This window comes from Kogia breviceps, chromosome 13 (assembly GCF_026419965.1).
Source record: "Kogia breviceps isolate mKogBre1 chromosome 13, mKogBre1 haplotype 1, whole genome shotgun sequence".
Lineage (NCBI taxonomy): Eukaryota > Metazoa > Chordata > Mammalia > Artiodactyla > Physeteridae > Kogia > Kogia breviceps.
The window spans coordinates 17,214,143-17,233,977 of record NC_081322.1 but is presented as its reverse complement, the minus strand read 5'-3'; the positions used below and the strand labels follow the sequence as shown (position 1 = coordinate 17,233,977).

The following is a 19,835-nucleotide window of genomic DNA, read 5'->3' as shown; positions in this document are numbered from 1 at the left end:
AAATTTTGCCAGACACTTATTTTTATAAATAAAATTTTATTGGAACACAGCCACATACATTTATTTATATATAGTTAATGGCTGCTTTGATGTTATAGTAGCAGGGTTGAATAGTTGTGAGGCAAAGTCTAAAATATTTGCTATCTGTCCCTTTACAAAAACAGTTTGCTTGAACCCTGCCCTAGCACATGGAGGGCAGCACTGGCTAGTGATGAATAAAAGCTAAGAGAACAAGTAGATGCAGAAAGATCACATTCATTCGCATCTAGGGATTATTGACTTTCAAGGCATGGTCAAATCCATTCCTAAATGCTTGGCTCCTGGCATGAATTTAGACTAAGTCTAAAATTCATGTCTCAATAATTATTCACTGTAATGTCAGTGACATACATTCTTGGTGCAGTTGTTATACAGGGTATATTCCCAAACCTGATACTCCATTTTAATTATTGTTTAACCTATTTTAAAACATCTGACACAGAAAGGAGAAAGTGATTTAAATGTCATCTGTTTAATTTGCTAACCTTTCCTTGCCCTTTGGAAGCAGCTTGTTCAAAGTCCACAGAGATTTGGGTACTCAGAATAACCCTTCCGTATCACTTTTCTAAACTGAATTTTGGTACATGCAATTTGGATTTCTCTGAAATGAGCAACCACTAGGGTTTGAAAATTCGAACACAGATTTATAACAAAATGAAAAACACTGGATACTGTCCAGAAACATGTGATGGTACTCAAAGCAGAATGACATTTGCTTAGTAAGCTGCTGAAGTGTCACTCCCCTTAAGACTTTTCAACATGAAATTTGTCTTCTTGTAAGCAGATTACTTTCATCGACAATGTACGGTAGAAACAGCACTTAATAACAGCAAATTATATTAACCAAGCTGCTAAAATTAGTGAAGATTTTTGTTTATAAATACCTATATAGCTGTGTTTTATTTTGTGAACTCTAAAGTTTAGCTCTATCTGGTACTGAAGCTCTGTTCACTCACCATTTTACTCTTGTCTAGAGCACACTTCTTTTAGGGTTATCTCCTGTTAAACCACTATTATTCTTTACATGTTGGGAAAAGTGGGCTTGTATTCCCAGAAGACACCCATTAGAATGCTCAGGGTTGTGTGTGTGTGTGTGTGTGTGTGTGTGTGTGTGTGTGTGTGTGTGTTTGTAGACTGAAACACTTCTCCCTCATTAGGAGACATTCCCCAACCTTTAGATGAGAGTCCCTGGACTAGAACAATTAAACTGTGATGAGAAATTATTATTTACATTTTCAAATGAATACATCATGTACACATGCTAGAGTCTTAAAATACTAGTGTCTTTATATCTTGAGACAAGAAAGCAGAAAGGTACAAGTCCTTTCTTCCTGTCTTTGTAATAATGACTCTTTTATTCTGAACATAGATGATTTATTACTTTGGAAATAAAATAATAAAACTTGTAGACATAAAAAGAATTCCATCATATCATTTAATCCATCCCCTTTGGATCCAGAAATGTTGAATAGTAATATAACTTATATAAATTGCTCTGCTATTTTGAAAGCTGTCTTGAATCTAATCTCTCTTTCTGGGAAAGTAGAAGAAGAGAAAGGAAGTTTAGAAGCCTGCCTGGCTAAGCCCAGGAGTGGGATCAAGTCAGATGGTGTGGACAGACTCAAAGGGTGAAAAGGGTTGGAAGAGAGTTTGGAACATCTTGGAGAGATTCATTTTATGATGTGGCAGCACATAGAGGAAAGGAGCCTTTGGCTTTGACTAGCAACATAGATGAGAAGTAAGTTTCCAAAGGCATTAAGCCAGTTCAGATCCATGTCTTCTATGTTAGAAAACATGGCTCAGTAGCAGTTTCTCTTGGTTTTTTGGCTGGAAAACTTTACACCACTCATTGTATTCCAAGTGTGGGCAGGCGTCTGCTGGGGGCAGATTGTTAGTTTTATAGTGGTTCTTAGGACCTACTTCTTTAATCTGTGTTCTTCTCGTTGTACTGAACGTACTCACAGCCTCTCAGAGATCTCCTTCAGTACATATTCTGGTTCTCTTTTTGGGTTGCTGCACAGACTGCTGAACTGCTCTGCTATGACTGTGTGCTGGTGTTTTAGACAGAACAGAAGGAAAGCAGCATTCTCATTCTGATGATCTTCCCTGTGGACCTATAACTATCTGTGCTCTTCTCGTATTAGACTTTTGACCTCCTAGGGTCTGTTCTTATGATCCTTCTGAGAAGTCTTTTTTTGTTATTGTTGTTTGGGAACTGACCACCTCCAGTGTATGATGGTGTTGGCGTGCACAGGGAGATGCTGAAATGAAGTCACAGTTGCCATAGATAAGCGTGTTCTGGATACAGTGATGCAAAGAGTGGGTTATGGAAGTTCAGCCTTGGCAACCAAGATAGAAATCTTGTTGTTCATAGGATAAGAAGAAGTGTTTTATTTGTTGGGTACACAGCTGGTAAGTCTCCATTTATTGGCCATAAGAAAGCATGTACAGATCTGGAAGACCTTAAATAGTGTTTGCCAAAGTCTGTTGACATTTGAGTGGATTTCTCTAGAGTAAAGGTTGAGAGTTTGAAAGATTGAGAAATGGATATGGAAAGCCAGAATAATGTATGTGACAGAAGAGAGATACATTTCTGTGGGAAGTTTCACCCTCAGGTTTGAAGGGCTGGTAAACTTCTACACTAGAGTGAAAACTCCTTGTGTGCAGGACAGTCTTGACTACACATCTTTGCTTCACAAAATCCTTGGTTATTAGTTGTCCCTCAGGAAATATTTGCTGAAGGACATATAAGAGAATGAACAGACAAAGTATAATTCAACCTAGTACTGCTTATAGCTATCCTACTAGGATGACTATCTTGACTTTTATTTTCAAGTACATATTAAATAACAAGATTGGGAGTAATGTGAGGTTCTTTTAATTTATGAAAATGAGAGGTTTATTTTATTTAACATGTACCTGGTTTACAATATCTGAGACAATTACTGTTCTAAAATAAAACAAACCCTTCCCTACTTCTCCAAGTTGGTGATGTTAGATATTTATGCAGAAAATTAGAGGGTATTTATTTTCTATACTGCACAACAAAAAAGTACCACACAATCAGCAGCTTAAAACAACACACATTTATTGTCTCATTGTTTCCCTGAGTGAAGAGTTTGGGAAGGCCTCACTGGGTCCTCTGTATAAAGTCTTACAAGCTCAGTCAGGGTGTTGGTCAGGTTGGGGTCTCATCTCAACATTCAGTTGGGGAAAGACCTGCTCCCAAGCATATGTGATTTGTGGTAAAATATAGTTTTTTGCAGTTATAGGACCAAGGAGTTCAGATCTGCTGGCTGTCAGTCAGTGGCCATCCTGGTTGCTGCTGCCCTTACTGCCTTGTCACATGGACCTTCCCCAAATTGCTTCACACTTTATCAAAGCTGGCAAGAGACAGAATCTCCTTGCTCACAATCCTGTGTGACATAATCATGGAAGTGACATCTCATCTCCCTATTTTATTGGTTATTCTATCGATCAAAGGCAAGTCACATGTTTCAGTCATCAGAAAGTCAAGAAGAGAAGATATTATCCTGTTTCTATTTCACTTAATTAGGCAAAAATGCATTTTTGTTTTTTTCTGCAGAGTTCTGAAGTATGTCCTGCTGGATAATTTTTGCATTATTACAATTAAAAAAATAATCGCTATTAATGGGTTCCTTATAAAACAGAATACTTACTAAGTAAAGGCTTGATTTTGTTTCCTTCAGACAAGTGACCATAGCCAAGTAAAATTCATTCTTTTAAAATCCTTTAAAACTTTATCTGTTATACTTTACCTATGTGAGATAGGTTGTTATTTTACAAATGTGTAAATTAAGTCACAGACTTAGACACAGTTAATCAGAAGTAAAGGTTTTAGACACTCTAAGAGCTGATACCTTCCTTTCTCACTATGTGTTTTCTTCAAGTTTATTATGGTCAGTTTGTGATTGTCTGGTAAATATATCACCCTGACTTTATCATATCTGTCCATTCCTCTGTCTTGTCTTGCAATTTTGTTCTCTCCATCTGTCTATTTTCTTTTTCTATTTGAGTGATTACTTTCAGAGCCCATCTCTGCCTACCATTTCCTATCCTACTTTTTTGATAGAATTTTTCTCTTTCTCACACTATGCACATAGATGTTTACGTTTATAGTGTCATTAACTACTTGATAACTTGTCCTTTAGAAACACTGACATGAATTAATTAAGATAGTTCCTGTGAGATTTGGTCAATTTCTCCTTGACTTGAATTATTGTAATCTGTACATGTTTCAGCTTCCACTCAGTCATTATTTGTAGCCCTGAAATAAAGATTTCTCAGAGGATTGAAGAAATTGGAAAATATTTTCTACACTGCCCAAATGAGACTCCCTCAGAGTCAATTCACTTAAGACATGTTAGTGGAACAGAAAGTAATTTTAATTAAGTTCTCCTTAAGCTTATAAGCATCATGAATCTTTACTTCCAGGTGGAAAAAAGTCTATGTAAGATATTTCCTCCTTGAAGTAAAAATTGCCAATACGAAGAAGAAATGGATATAGGTATTCTTTCTCCATCTCTAATCTTAGAGACCTAAGTATATTTATTTGTAAGATGAAGCAAAAACAAACAATAAAATTAATGCATCAAAACCATTATCAATGAACAATCTCTCATTCATGTTTTCAAAGAGCAGAGCACCTTGGTAAAATTACACTTAGATCCATTTAAAATTGCCCAAATCAGGTCTAGTTACCTAGTGTTTTCAGAGTTCAGGAATTTCTGACATTGGAACCACAATATATAAATTTCTTTGAGCAAACTTCATCATCTAGGTGATGTACACAAAAACTTGGAAGTTCCATACCTTTCTTTTCTATCATCCAGATGACAGTGCTGCTGGTTTTGTTGTTTTAAGAATTTGGCTGGAGGGCAGGAGGCTAGTACATACCTGACACAGGTACCGTTATTGCGGCACAGATGATGCTCACACCGAGGGATGTGGCAGTTCTCAATGTTTTTCCCACTCAGGGCTTCATCAATGAGGAAAAATTCTTTGTTGTTTACTTGAAGCTCTTGAATGCAGCCCTTGAATCCATAAACGTGGCCTGCATTCTTAGGAATCTTAACATTTGCAGGGATATGGCCAAGGAACAATTTTTCAAAATATACCTTTAGGAAAAATAACAACAAAAAATCTTTTTATTACGTGTAATCAGATTATATGGGAAAGATCTAGATGTTTTGTTCTGTAATTACATGTATTGATGTGTTTTTCTACATAAAACAGGCTGTAATTTCTGCTTAATTTTGTCATCACTAGTAGGTGATAGGATAAGTTACTTTAGAAAAGGGTGTTTATTTTTCAATTTTTTTGTACCTCTCACAGTACCTAATCAACTTTAGTAAAAAAAAGGGGAGGTATTAACAAACCTTGCTGACTGATTACTTTGAAAGGTATTTTGGAATGCAAGGTATTTTGCATTTTAATTTTGCATTGAAAGGTATTTTGTTTGCATTTTATTGTGAACATTACCAAATAATAATGGATAAGGAAAATGAAGCCTTGTTAATTAACTACTGTTAAGGATTGAATTTTCTCCCCCTAAAATCATATGTTAAATAAGTCCTAATCCCCAGAACCTCAGAAAGTGACTTTGTTTTTGTTTTAAATTTATTTTATTGAAATAGAGTTGATTTACAATGTTGTGTTAATTTCTGCTGTACAACAAAGTGATTCAGTTATACATATATATATATACATTCTTTTTTTATAGTTCAAAAAACTATAATAGAAAAATTAATTAACAACTTAATGTCTATCAAAAGAACAGTCTTTTTCATATTTTCTTCTATTGTGCTTTATCACAGGATGTTGAATACAGTTCCTTGTGCTATAGAGTAGGACCTTGTTGTATATTTATTCCATATGTAATAGTTTATATCTGCCAATCCCAGACTGCCAATCCATTTCTCCCCCTTAACCATAAGGCTGTTCTCTACATCTGTGAATCTGTTTCTGTTTCATAGATAAGTTTATTTGTGTCATAATTTAGATTCACATATAAGTGATATCATATGGTATTTGTCTTTCTCTTTCTGTCTTATTTCACTTAGTATGATAATCTCTACATCCAACATGTTGTTGCAAATGGCATTATTTCAGTCTTCTAAACGGCTGAGTAATATTCCATTGTATATAGGTACTGCATCTTCTTTATCCAGAATGTGACTTTATTTGAAAATAAAGCTTATACTCATTGGCTAGAGTGATGATAAAGTCATTTGCACAATGTAACTGCTACTTGATCTCTCCTTTCCCTCCCCGCAGCAACATATATAAATTGAACTCTCATTATTTAGATGTATGTAAAGTGCAACTCCCCTCAATAGGACTTTATGAGCTGCAATTAGAGTCTGGATGGAGTGGTAAATGAGACCCTGATCTTCAGGGGTGTTGGGCATATGACAGACAGATGTAGCAGGATTTGTGCATTTATATCTCTGACATCCTTATCTCCAAAACACTCCAAGCTGATGTTTGAAAAGTATTTAATTTGATATTACAGATTCATTAATATGGGAAAGTGTGATTGTAAGAATTAAAAAACTAGAAACAATTAACTAAGTTAGGCCACTAGGGGGAAGAGAGAATGGGAGGTGCCCAGAAATACCACTTAATATTTACACTAATATGTGCTGGTTTGATGTATGTGTGCTTTTAGAGAACAGAAGCATGTTCAATTCTAGGAACACCAAAGCATCTCCACAACCCATAATAGATCAAACTAACTATTATTGGAGCTCTTGTTCTTATTTTAGTAACTTGGGCTCTGTTCCAAAGGGCATTCCTTCAGTTTTTCTCTGAGTACTTCATATAGGATTCAGATATACAGTCATCCAGAGGATAGCTCTCTTTGAGTACAGTGGGGTGGAGTCTTCACAGTGTATTGATAGAGCCCTTATGCAGATAGGAGTACATCTGTTTGTTTTCACATCTTTTCTCATATTTAGGTGAATGACTCTAGCAACCTATTAGCAGAGTTCTTTTATCAGCGAAGGTAAGTGACTCACTGCTAATGGAATCTGGAATCCATCATGAACTTACAGACTCAGCGAATCCAAGGCCATGGCCTTCCTCTCACTGAAGACCTCTGACATTTTTGTGTATTGATTACACACCTGGAAGAGCAAACCTTTCACTGCTTTGACAAGTGTGCTCTTTTAGCACAAAACTGATAGAGAATGGAAAAATACCTTCCTCTTCTGTCAGCTGTAGGCAGATCTGTGGCAGAGTCTACAGAGCTGTCTATGATTTATTAGATCATTAAAAACACCCAAATAATGGAAGTAGATGGCTCTGTATTTCTCCTGATCTGAAGCCTAAGCTTAGTTGGAATCCTGAAACGTCTAAAAGAGCAGCTGCCATTGACTGCACATAGATAACCATTAGAATGGTTGACTTCCTCCATCCTGGGCTCTCAATTATCCAAGAGCTGCCTTTTGTGTGCATAATCATTCTTAAGGAGACAGGTCTTTAAATAAGTCTTTTCTAATAACTCCTTGTGAATCCAACTATAGAGAATAGAGTCTGACATCAAGATATCATCTTACAAGATAAAACCACAGAGAACAGACATGGACAATCAAGGAGGGATCATCAAGATAATGAAAATATGAATAGTGACTGAGGGATAAAGGCTCCACATTTGACAGGAGAGAAATGAACATTCTTTTTCCCCTCAGAGTTAAAGGAAAAATATAGTCTTTCTTTTACAATATGTAGAAGTAAAATAAGAAAATAGGCAAAAGACAAAACATTTCTAAAAACTGGAGGCTGGGGAGTGGTGGATGCAGATGAGAAGGTGCTTTATCTCCTTTTTGTTTTGTTTTAATTTAAATTTAGATATTGGAATACTACATACATTTCTGTAGTGATGTCTTGATTCAATGTATAGTTTTGTCTTACAGTCTCAAATCTTTCTGAAGTCAAATAACTTTTATGTTAATGGGAAGGTAATGGCAAATGTACTTTTTACTTAAGATTAACTATTGAAATGTACTTATCTTTTCTTTTTTGTGTGTGTGTGATACACGGGCCTCTCCCGTTGCAGGGCACAGGCTCCAGACGCGCAGGCTCAGCAGTCATGGCTCACGGGCCCACCCGCTCCGCGGCATGTGGGATCTTCCTGGACCAGGGCACGAACCCATGTCCCCTGCACTGGCAGGTGGACTCTCAACCACTGCGCCACCAGGGAAGCCTGAAGTGTACTTATCTTTAGCCAAGAATATGATACTTGTAATTGGAATGAACTGACTTTTATTTGTGTTGTTACCAAATTTTTGTTTTTAATATTATCTGAATTGTATGCAGAGAAATTCAAAATCAGAAACATCAGTAAAGATGGATAAATGATATTAGGTAGTGTTTGAGAAGAAAGTTTTATTTAGATAACTTTCACATATGATTTGTCTTAAATTCTTAAAAACTGTTTGGAGACATTAAATGAAAAGGGGATTAAAAGGAAGAAAAGGAAGAATCAGTATTTACTTAAATCAGTATTTATCTAAATTCTCCATTCCTTTACAGTTCAAAGATTACCCCTCTCCCCCATAGTATGATAACCTGCACGAGCATAGTCTCTTCTATATTAATCTATATCCCTTTTTAGGGCAGCGTGTCCAACACGGTCATCCTGGGGTTCTCTCACTATCCACAGCAGTGGTTTGCAAATAGCAGGTTTAATACAAGTCTGTTACAAATGACCTGATTCATGAAACTCAATCTTGCTCTTCTTCAGTCACCTACTTGTCTTTTAGGCCTCCCCTCCTACTTTATACTTCCTTAGAACCTTGAAATTTGCCAGATTCAGCATATGTGAGGTCTCACTGGATACCAACCAAGAAGGAATATTAATATGGCTTGAATTCTAATACAACTCTCTCTATTTAATATATATGGCATAGGGTACAGAGCAGTGTTTATATGAAGTGCTTAAATTTCTTATAAGATTAATATGAAGTAGCTCACATAAAGAGTTTTTTTTTAATTTAATAAATATCAGTGAAAACCTCATTAGTCCCATACTTCATAGTTAAATCTTTGATTATTAAGACTTTCTAGGATAAGGAATGTTCTCAAAATAATATCTTCTCAATTTGTTGAAGAAAGAACCAATTGAATTGCTACCTGTGAGCAAGTTGCATAAGGAAGTAGAAATACAAAGGGAGTAGGATGACTCTTGTCTATAAGAGAATGAAATGTAATCATGGGAAATAAACATAAAGAAATTAAACAGAAAATAGCATCATACAGATCATCAAGATGGCAGAATAGGAAGCTCCAGAAACTCTTTCCTCCATGGAGACACTGATTCAACAACAATACACAGACCAAGTCTCTTTGTAAGAAATACATAAGTTCAGTTAAGAGACACTTGTACCCCAGGTGACTGTGAAACCAGCTGTGTTGAGGCGGGCAGGAAAATCTTTGACACTCACTCACCATAGCTCTCCCACAGACTCAGTGATACATAATTGGGAGAAAACTTCCACCTCTGAGTCTCTCTCTGGGGAGGGAAATAGAAGACTAAAACATATATCCAATGTGCAGGCTTTTCAGGGTGCTGCCCTAGAGACTAGTTTTTGTATTGATTGAATCTAAGTGCTGACAGGAAAGGGTGCAAGGTTGGGAGTCCCTGAGAACAAAGGTAAAGGTTTGGACTAGCACACATTCACTCACTATAGACATCCCCTCCCCCACCCCCAGCTCAGTAGGAAAGAATGGGCAAACCCAGCAACCCCTGACCTCTCCCTGTGACTGGAGTGTGCATTCAAAATAATGGCTTTTCAAGGGGGCTGCCTGAGAAATGGGTTTCCTGTCTCCTTTGTCTTAAAGCACTGACAGTACCTGGCATATAGTCAGCCCTGTGTCCACGGGCTCTGAATTTGCAGAATCAACAAACTGCAGATCAAAAATATTCAGAAAAAAATTCCAGAAACTTCCAAAGAACAAAACTTGAATTTGTCACATGCCAGTGATTATTTATTTACATAGCATTCAAACTGCATTAGATATTATGAGTAATCTAGAGATGATTTAAAGTATAAAGGATGTGCATAAGTTATATACAAGTATGACACCATTTTATATAAGGGACTTGAGTCCATGGATTTTGGTATCTGTGGGGGGTCCTGGAACAAATTCCATGTAACTATCAATGGAAAACTGCACTCCAGTTGCCTGCGGGTGTCACTGAAAACAAAAGAGAGCTGAACAGTGTGCTGCTACTCTTGATGCAACATGGCCTCTTCCTAGGGCTGGGGCAGGGTGGAAGAGTAGAGAGACATAGAATATGTTTCCAGCATTCTGGCTTTTCAGGGGTATTCCTGAGGGAGAACTCCTGATTCGGAGTTCTGACACAACCTACATACTCTATAGAAACTTTGGGGCTGCTGAGAATGAAAGAGAACTGGGTGGCTTGTAGCAACTCCAGAGAACCTGTTGTACTGCAGACAGACACCAGAGGGAGCAAAAGATTATAAGCAATTGTAAAAAGAAACTGGCAAATTCCTGTAATAGAGAATTTAAAAGACAGGCCCAGAGAAGACACATCCACAGAAAAGGTTTGAAAGGTTCCCAGAATCTCTCACTGGGCTGATTAGTGAAGGATCTTTCCTATACAAAGCAAGTTCATATGGCTGGGAGAAATGGCTGTTTCTTCATATGTGTTGATTCCATTACAAAGTTACAAGGCACAAGAAGAAAAACAAAAACATAGTCCAATCAAAGAAACAAAATGTCTCCAAAAACCAACCCTAAAGAAACAGAGGTATATAAATTACTGACAAAAATATCAAAATAACTGTCATAAAGATGCTCAATGAGTTCAGGAAAATGAAACATGAAGAAAATGTTTTTTTTTTTACAGTTAAAATGTTTTATATCCTTTATTGAGAATATCAATAAAGAGATAGAAAATATAATAAAGAATCAAGCAGAAATTTTGGAGCTAAATATATAAAAGCTGAAGTGAAAATTCACTAGAGTGGTTCAACAGGAAACTTGATCAAGCAGAAAAAAGAATCAGCAAACTCAAAGAAAGGTCATTTCAAGTTATCTGGTTAGAGGAGTAAAAAGGAAAAAATATTGAAAAAAAGTGAAGGAAGCCTAAGGGACTTATGGGATACCATCAAATGGACTAATATATGCATTATGGGAGTCCCAGAAAGGGGAGTGGGGAGAGAGAGAGAGAAAGAGAGAGAGATGCAGAATGCTTATTTAAAGATATAATGGCTGAAAACTTTCCAAATCTGGGGAAGAAAATAAACATTCAGAATCAACAAGTCCAAAGGACTTCCAAGAAAGAACTCAAAGAAGTCCATCCCAAGACACATTATAATCAATTTGTCAAAAGTCAAAAGAAATACAGAATTTTGAAAGAAGAAAGAAAAGTGAGCTGTCACATACAAGGGAGCCCCATAAGACTCTCAGTGTATTTCTTATTAAAAAACTTGCAGCCCAGAAGGGAGTGGGATAATATGTGCAAAGTGCTCAAAATAAAATGCTACCAAACATGAATACCATATCTGGCAAAACTGTCCTTTTAAAAATGAAGAAGAGGTAAAGACTTTCTCAAATAAACAAAAGCTGAGCAAGCTTATCAGTACTAGACTTACCTTGCAAGAAATGCTGAAGGGAGTCCTTCAAGTTGAAATGAAAGGACACTAGACAACAACATGAAAGCATATGAAAATATAAAGCTCACTGGTAAAGGTGGCTATATAGACAAATATAGTAATGTAATGCTGTCATAGTGGTGCATAAGTCACTTGTAATTCTGGTACTGAAGTTAAAAGACAAAAGTCTAAAAACACTCTATAAAAATGTGTTAATTATGCACATATTATCTGTATCTATATCTATATCTATATCTATATGACATCAGTTACATAAAGTGTGGAGCAGGCAGAAGTAAAAGGTTAGAGTTTTTGTATGCAATTGAAGTTAGGTTGCTAACAGCTTAAAATAGATTGTTATAACTATAAGATGTTCTGTGGTAACTTATGATAACCACAAGAAAATGTCTAGAGAAGATACAAAAAAGAAAATAAGAAACGAATCAAAGTATGTTACTAAAAAAAATCAATAAGACACAAAAGAAGAGAGGAAGAGAGGAAAAGAAAGGGGAAAAAGCTAGGCAGAAAACAATGATTGAAATGGAAATAGCAAGTATTTATCAGTAATTACTTTAAATATAAATGGAGTAAACTCCCCATCAAAAAACATGAAGTAGCTGAATGAATAAAAAAAGATTTAAAAAAAAACAAGATCCAACTATATTCTATTATAAGAGACTCACTTTTGATTTGAGGACACACATAGCCTGAAAGCAAAAGGATTAAAAAAGATATTCATGCAAATGGTAACCAAAACATTGTAGCAGTGGCTACACTTATATCAGACAAATAGACTTCAGTCAACAAGGGACAAAGTATGACATTATATAATGATAGTAGAATCAATTGACCAGGAAGATACCATAATTATAAATATGTATGCACCTGACACCAGAACACTCAAATATATGAAACAAACATTGACAGAACTAGGGGAGAAATGGGCAGTACAATAATAGAATGACATTTTAATATCCCACTTTTAATAAGAGATAGAACATTCATATAGAAAATAATAAGAAAACAGAGGACTTGTACAGCACTATAGAACTAACAGACCTAACAGACATATAGAACATTCCATCTGTCAGCAGCAGAATACACATTCTCCTTAAGCACACTGCAACGTTAACCAGGATAGATTACATGTTAGGTCACAAAACAAATCTGAACAAATTTAAGAAGATTGAACGCATACCAAGTATTTTTTCCACCCACACTGGAATAAAACTAGACATCAATAGCAGAAGGAAAAAATGAAAAATTCACAAATATGTGCAAATTAAACAATGTGTTCTTAAACAACCAATGGATCAAAGAAGAAATCAAAAGAGAATTTGGAAAATATATTGAGACAAATGAAATCACAATGTACCAAAACTTATGAGATGTAAAAAAAAGCAGTACTGAGGGAAGTTTATAGCAGTAAACACTTTCACTAAAAGGAAAGATCTCAAATCAACCCAACTTTATGCTTCATAGAACTAGACAAAGAAGAACAAACTAAGTCCAAAATTAGCAAAAGGAATGAAATTATATAATGATTAGAGCAGAAATAAATAAGATAATAGAAAAACAATAGAAAAAAATTAACAAAACTGAGTTGTTTTTCTGAAAAGATCAACAAAATTGACAAACCTTTAGCTACACTAATTAAAGAAAAAGAGAGAAGACTCAAATAAAATCAGAAATGAAAGAGACAGCATTACAACTGATGTCACAGAAATAATACAGATTATAGAGATGACTATGAACAATTCTACACCAACAAGTTGGATAACCCAGGAGAAATGGATAAATTCCTGAAAATATACAACATACCAAGACTGAATCACAAATAGAAAACCTGAACAGATCAATACAGAGAATGAATCAGTAATCAAAAACCTCCCAACAAAGAAAGCCCAATACCAGATATCTTCACTGAAAAATTCTGCAAAATATTTAAAGAAGAATTAATACTGATCTTTTCCAGACTTTTAAAAAAACTGAAGAGGAATGAACACTTCCAAACTCATTCTATAAGTCCAGCATTATCCTGATACCAAAGATAGAAAAAGACACTATGAAAAAAGAAAACTACAAGCTCATACACCTGATGAATATAGATGCAAATCTTAAATAAAATACTAACAAACCAAATTCAAGAGCACAGTAAAAGAATCATATTCCATGAACAAGTGAAATTTATCCCTGTGATGAAAGGGTGTTTCAACATACAAAAATAAATAAATGTGATATACCACATTAACAGAACAAAGGATAAAACTCACATGATCATCTCGGTAGATGAAGAAAAACCATTTGACAAAATTCAACCTTGTTTCATGATAAAAAGACTCAACAAACTAGGAACAGAAGGACTTGAACAGACATTTCTCCAAAGAAGACATACAAATGGTATATGTAAAAGGTATATGAAAAGATCCTCAATATCACTACTCATCAGAGAAATGCAAATCAAAATCATAATGAGATACCACCTCACATTTGTTAGGGTGGTCATTATAAACAAACAAACAAAAGTAACAAGTGTTGACAAGGCTGTGAAGAAATTGGAACCTTTGTGCACTGTTGGAGAGAATGTAAAATGGTGCAGCTGCCATGGATAATAGTATGAGGGTTCTGCAAAAAATTAAAAGTGGAACTATATGATCTACCAATTCCATTTCTGGGTTTATCCAAAAGAATCAAAAATAGATCTTGAAGAAACATTTGCACTTTCATGTTCATTGTACATTATTCACAATAGCCAAGAGGTGTAAACAATCTAAATGTCCATCGGTGGATGAATGGATAAAGCAAGCACAGTATATACATGCAGTGTAATATTATTCAGCCTTATCAAAGAAGGAAATCTTATCATATGCTACAACGTGGAAGAGCCTTGAGGACATTATGCTGAGTGAAATGAGTCAGTCTCAGAAGAACAAGTACTGGGTGATTCCACTTATATGAGGTCTCTACGGTAGTCACAGTCTTAGAAGCAGAAAGTAGAATGATGGTTGCCACCGCCTGGTTGGAAAGGGAAATGCGGAGTTGCTGTTCTATAGGTATAACGTTTCAGTCATGCAAGATGCAATGATGTGCCTACAGATAACAATATTTTACAGCATACTTAAAAATTTGTTGAGGATAAATCTTATAGTATGTGGTCCTTTATCACTGTAAAAAAGAAAATAATAGCACACAATAAGTGAGAATTACATAAAAGAGTTAACAGTTGCAATAGAATGAGAAAGGGAAAACACCATTTCAAAGGTTGTGAGGCAGCATAGTGTTAGTTAAAAGCAAGGGTTCTTTAGTGTGAATGTCTGCATATGAATCCCAGAATAGCTGTGTGTCCTTGGGCAAGAAACTTAACCTCTCTTTGCCGTAACTTTACTCCTGTTTATTTGGAGAGGATAGTATTTACCTCACAGGTTTTTTGTTTGTTTGTTTTGTTTTGTTATGGATTGAATGAGTTAAAGTATGAAAAGTTCTTAGAACTGTGTCTGGGACACAGTGCTCTATGTGTTAACTGTTATTGGTAATAGTATTAAGGAGAGATTTTTATTCTTTACTTTCAAAATTACCCAAAAAAATCTCTCTAAGTTAATGTGTGTTTCTTTTGTCCAATCTATAATAAAATTTTGAGATTTAATTCTCTTGGTTTTGGTCTGGCTTTGTTATAGGTTTATGTTCTGAAAAGTACCATTCTGTACATAATGATAATTTATATATATAAAAATTCTTACTAGATTACAATGAGCAGAGACAGAGCTAGAGCCTGTTTATAATTGTTTTGGCCAAAGTCTATGACTAAAATTTAAGTGGCTTCAGCTCACAAAATCCTCAATGCTTATATCCTATTCCACAAATATCCACCATCCTCTCACCATAATAATAGAGGAAAAGGGAGTAGCAAAATGTATAATTCACACACAAAAAATGGGGAGCTGGCCTGGAGGCTGCTGGGGACAAGTCCAGGACTGGGGGCTAGTCTGTGAGAAGCTCACCACAGGGGGTGCCGGGCTATGGGGTTAACCTGTTTTCGAAGGTGGAAGTGATCCCCTCAGACTTCAGAGCACTTGAGTTGGGATGAACATAAAGAGGCAGAGTGTTGTAAACAAGCTTTTGAGAGCCTAAGTGCATCTCTGTTTACCACCCTAAAACTATCCAAATTCTTTTCAGTTTAAATCATAAACTGTAGTCTCTGTGTGAGGATGGGCATTCAGTCAACCTAAAATGTGAGAAGACTTATTTGTCACACACGTATCTATCGTTTTCAACAACAAATGACATTTATTGAACAAGTTGAAGTCTATGAGTTACGATAGAATTCATTAATATTTATGTTATAACATATTATATGTTATTAATAAGAAAATATGGAGTTCTCAATATAAAAAGTGGTTGACTATAAGGAATTAATAAAGATAAAAATCACACTGGCTGCTTTTTTTGGATTTTTCACAAAACTATGAGTGTTTCATATATTTTCCACCATTTGAATATTCCATGTCATGAATCTAAATATTTGGTCATCTTGGGCTTTAGCATTACTTTTTAAAACACAGAAACCAATTTTATACCTATCGTGACAATCCACTCAACAGTTTTGAATCACTGCATCAGCAAATGAGGAGCTGTAAAGTATATTATAAGGGAACAAAAAAGGTTGGGAATCAGAAAGTCAGGGATCAAGTCTCTTTCTTTTTCACCATGAAATTTTAGACATCTGACATTCAGTTTCCTTAGCATTATAAAGAGGATAATCATTCTTTGGAGGGTTCCTGTGAAGATAGATGAGATAATATATATGGTCATAATTTGGAAAATGTAATATACTTATGAAAATATTAGATATTCCTATGTGCTTCTTTTGGATGCCTGTATACACTCAACAGGAGACTACCCAGAAAAAATAGAAATAAAAGGAAATTTCCAATTCATTAGGGCACTACACATTGCCAACTTTACTGTGTACCAAAATTAGCACTTTGGAGCTCTAATTATACAGATTAACTCTCCATGATGATCAAATGGATCAGAAATTCTTTATCTTAAATGTATTGCTGTAAAGTCATACTAAGAAGCATGTAGCCAACAGCAACATTAAAATGAAAAGAATTCAGCAAATTGCTTTGTCTCTGGAGGGACAGACATCCTCTCTTCTTTCAATTTAGCTTCATTCACTGTTCTAAGAAAAAATTCCTGTAAATCTAAAACTCTGAGAAGGGACTTTAAGCAGCATAATGCAAGCACTAGCATAAACTATAAAAATGTAAGTTTTTAAGCACTGTTTTGTATCTTGCTAGTCTTTCCCCATTCCTGAGCTGTTTTGTTAAAATAAAGCATATTATATGCAAAGTGTGAGAGTTGTTAAATTTAATAAAACTTTTATAGTGACAGGCAGTATTAAATATATTTAATTATACCTAAAGTATCAGAGATGAATATTCTGGTGTTTTGTTGAGAGCTTTTCACAAGGAATCTGTTCTCTAAAGAAATATGATTAATGCTTAGTAACTTAAACACTTTGAAATATTGAGGGCACACTTAGTAATGTTTGAAACTGGATATTTGCATATCTACCTGGGACACATGAGGTATCTTGGTGTCTTCTTTCCGTATTGGAGGTTTTCCATCTGCAGCCATTTCAATCATACAAGCAACCCTAGGGCTGCCAACAGGCATTGTGTAGCTAGAAATAAAATGGAAGAGGCCATTACTGTATGTGTTATTGGTAAGAACAGGATAACTTTGCACATAGATAAGTACTCCAAAGAGAGAGGTACATTCTGGATCACAGTAATCCTAAAATATCGTCTCAACAAAGTCTGAACATTTTAGGATAGATAAATATATATTTCTTTTCTAACAGTGCATTTTATTTTCCTTCTCTCCTCCTGTCTTTAAATCAGGAGTTGAAATGCTTTCAGAAAGTTAAACCCACACAGAACAAAAAGAGCTTTCTGTGTATGGGTAGTTATTGATAACTTTTAAGTGCTCACTATGGTTGACATATGTTCTCATTCATGTAGGAGACTGTTGGACACATAACATTGATGTTAAATGATGCTAAACTCCCTGGGTAGAAATTTCCCCTCCCTGGCCTATGGGAGAGATAGAAACGGAATAAGAAATGAATGGCTGCATACCCAGGAGCTGTGAGATTACACTGTGATACAGTTATCAGAACTCAGAAGGCAAGCTGCTAATATACCAGCTAATACTGTGTCTCAGAGATAACCAAGAGTAGAAGGTTAAGGGAATTTGTAGAACGAGTGGCAGAAATGGTCAATACACAGTTGAAAATTTATCAGTTTATAGAACGATGCAATCAAATGAAAAGTTACACATACGGAAGTACTTGACATACTTTTAAAACAGAATTTTAAAAGACAATTCAGTGGCTATCTCTGCATGATGAAAGTATGAATAATTCTTTTAAACTGGGGTATAGTTGCTTTATGATGTTGTGTTAGTTTCTGCTGTACAATGAAGTGAATCAGCTCTATGTATACATATATCTCTCCCTCTTGGACCTCCCTCCCACCCCCACATCTCTCCCATCTAGGTCACCACAGAACACTGAGCTGAGCTCCCTGTGCTATACAGCAGGTTCCCACTAATAATTTTAATGCACATTTTTGCTTATTTGCATTTTCTAAATTTTAGACAGTGAACACAATTAGTTTTTATTTTAATTTTGACCAATGGCCCCAGTATGCTCAGGACTGAGAGGTGTTCCAGGTCACAGGACTTTTCAGAGCTAAAACGAAGGAAGTTCCTGGCAAACGAGCATAGATCAATCACTGATCAAAATTCTTAAGTTCTAGGAATAATCTCTTAGAGTCCCATTTGCGTGAACTTTATATCAAAGGGACACACGAGGCACATTTGCCATTGTAGTTGATGTAGACATTTTATGCTGGAAATGGGGAAATAGCTGTCAGGGATGCACATGTCCTTATTAAGAAATAATAAGCTCTATTATTACTTAACTCAGAACTTGTTAAAAGCTAACCCTGAACTGCAGTTCTACAAAAGAAGTCACTCTATTCCATCTGCTTTCTGTTACCTCCTGTCTTTCTTCCCCTGACCCTTCCACCAAATGGCTGATTCTATTATCTGCTTTGTCTATGTACTATTTTGGAAATTGATACTCTAATTTAACCAGAGATTTTCCCACATGTGGATTCTTATCAGGTTCATTTTAATAATGCCTTATATCTGCTTACAGACCAAATTGTGTCATAAGAACCCAAAAAAAAATCTCTATAAACAAACTAGACTTTATGCCACATAAATCATTTGAGGAAAAATCTATGTGCCCATCAGTTATGTCTTGTAAGTATTGCTGAGGCCAACTGAGTCTAATGATTTAAAGACTCAAGGATTATATTTTGAGATAATCCATTGACTGGCTGAGTGATCTTAGGCAAATCACTTAACCTCTCTTCCCTGAAGTGTGATTATCCACAGAAGGGAGATAATCATTCTTAGCTCATAAATGGTTGGTGAGAAGCACATTATTTAATGTACACATAAATCATTCAGTGCTAATATTAAAATCCAAAGTTAAAGCAATTATTTGCTTGCTAGACAGGGATCTCTAAAGAGATTTTTATGAAAAAATTACACAGTCAAGTCGAAATGTTCATCTACTTTTACTAATAATGCTTGTAATGGAATCAAAATCAAACACTTAGGTTGAATTATTTTAAAAATTAAAATTTGATGCAACAGATATTTTTTTTCAGTATCTTTAACATTCTTAAGTTTTAGACTTATAGTCTTTAGGTATGCTTGGTAAACAATTGGGAAAAAAACAGTCTGATTTGGAAAATACGATTTATTTAAAAATTTTTAGAAGATTCTGCTCAAACTGGAAGTTCAGGATATCCAAAACCAAGGGAAGGTTGTAAAAATGTAAACCACAGAGCATGGATTTAATTACCAACCAATAAATTTTATATAATTGAATGTTATCCAGCTTTTCAACAGGAGTTATAGAATAATACTTAATGGCATAGAAGATATTTGTATAAAATAGAAGACTTAAAGACAATTTAGATGATATATTACTTTTATGAAAATACACATGGAGATAATACCAGAATTACTTTCACTAACATTATCTGTGGCTATCTCTGCATGCTGGGA

The 19,835-nt window shown here is 35.2% G+C and overlaps 1 protein-coding gene across 1 annotated transcript in view; it reads right to left on the bottom strand.

Annotated features, from left to right (window-relative positions):
• EYS (eyes shut homolog) overlaps positions 1-19,835 on the bottom strand; it is a 1,724,957-nt gene that overhangs the window by 246,234 nt on the left and 1,458,888 nt on the right. Inside the window, exons 31-32 of the mRNA XM_059083021.1 lie at positions 17,262-17,370; positions 4,957-5,177 (exon numbers count right to left, since the gene is read on the bottom strand). Of these exons, the coding sequence (XP_058939004.1) occupies positions 4,957-5,177; positions 17,262-17,370 (330 nt within the window). The remainder of the gene's footprint in view (positions 1-4,956; positions 5,178-17,261; positions 17,371-19,835) is intronic.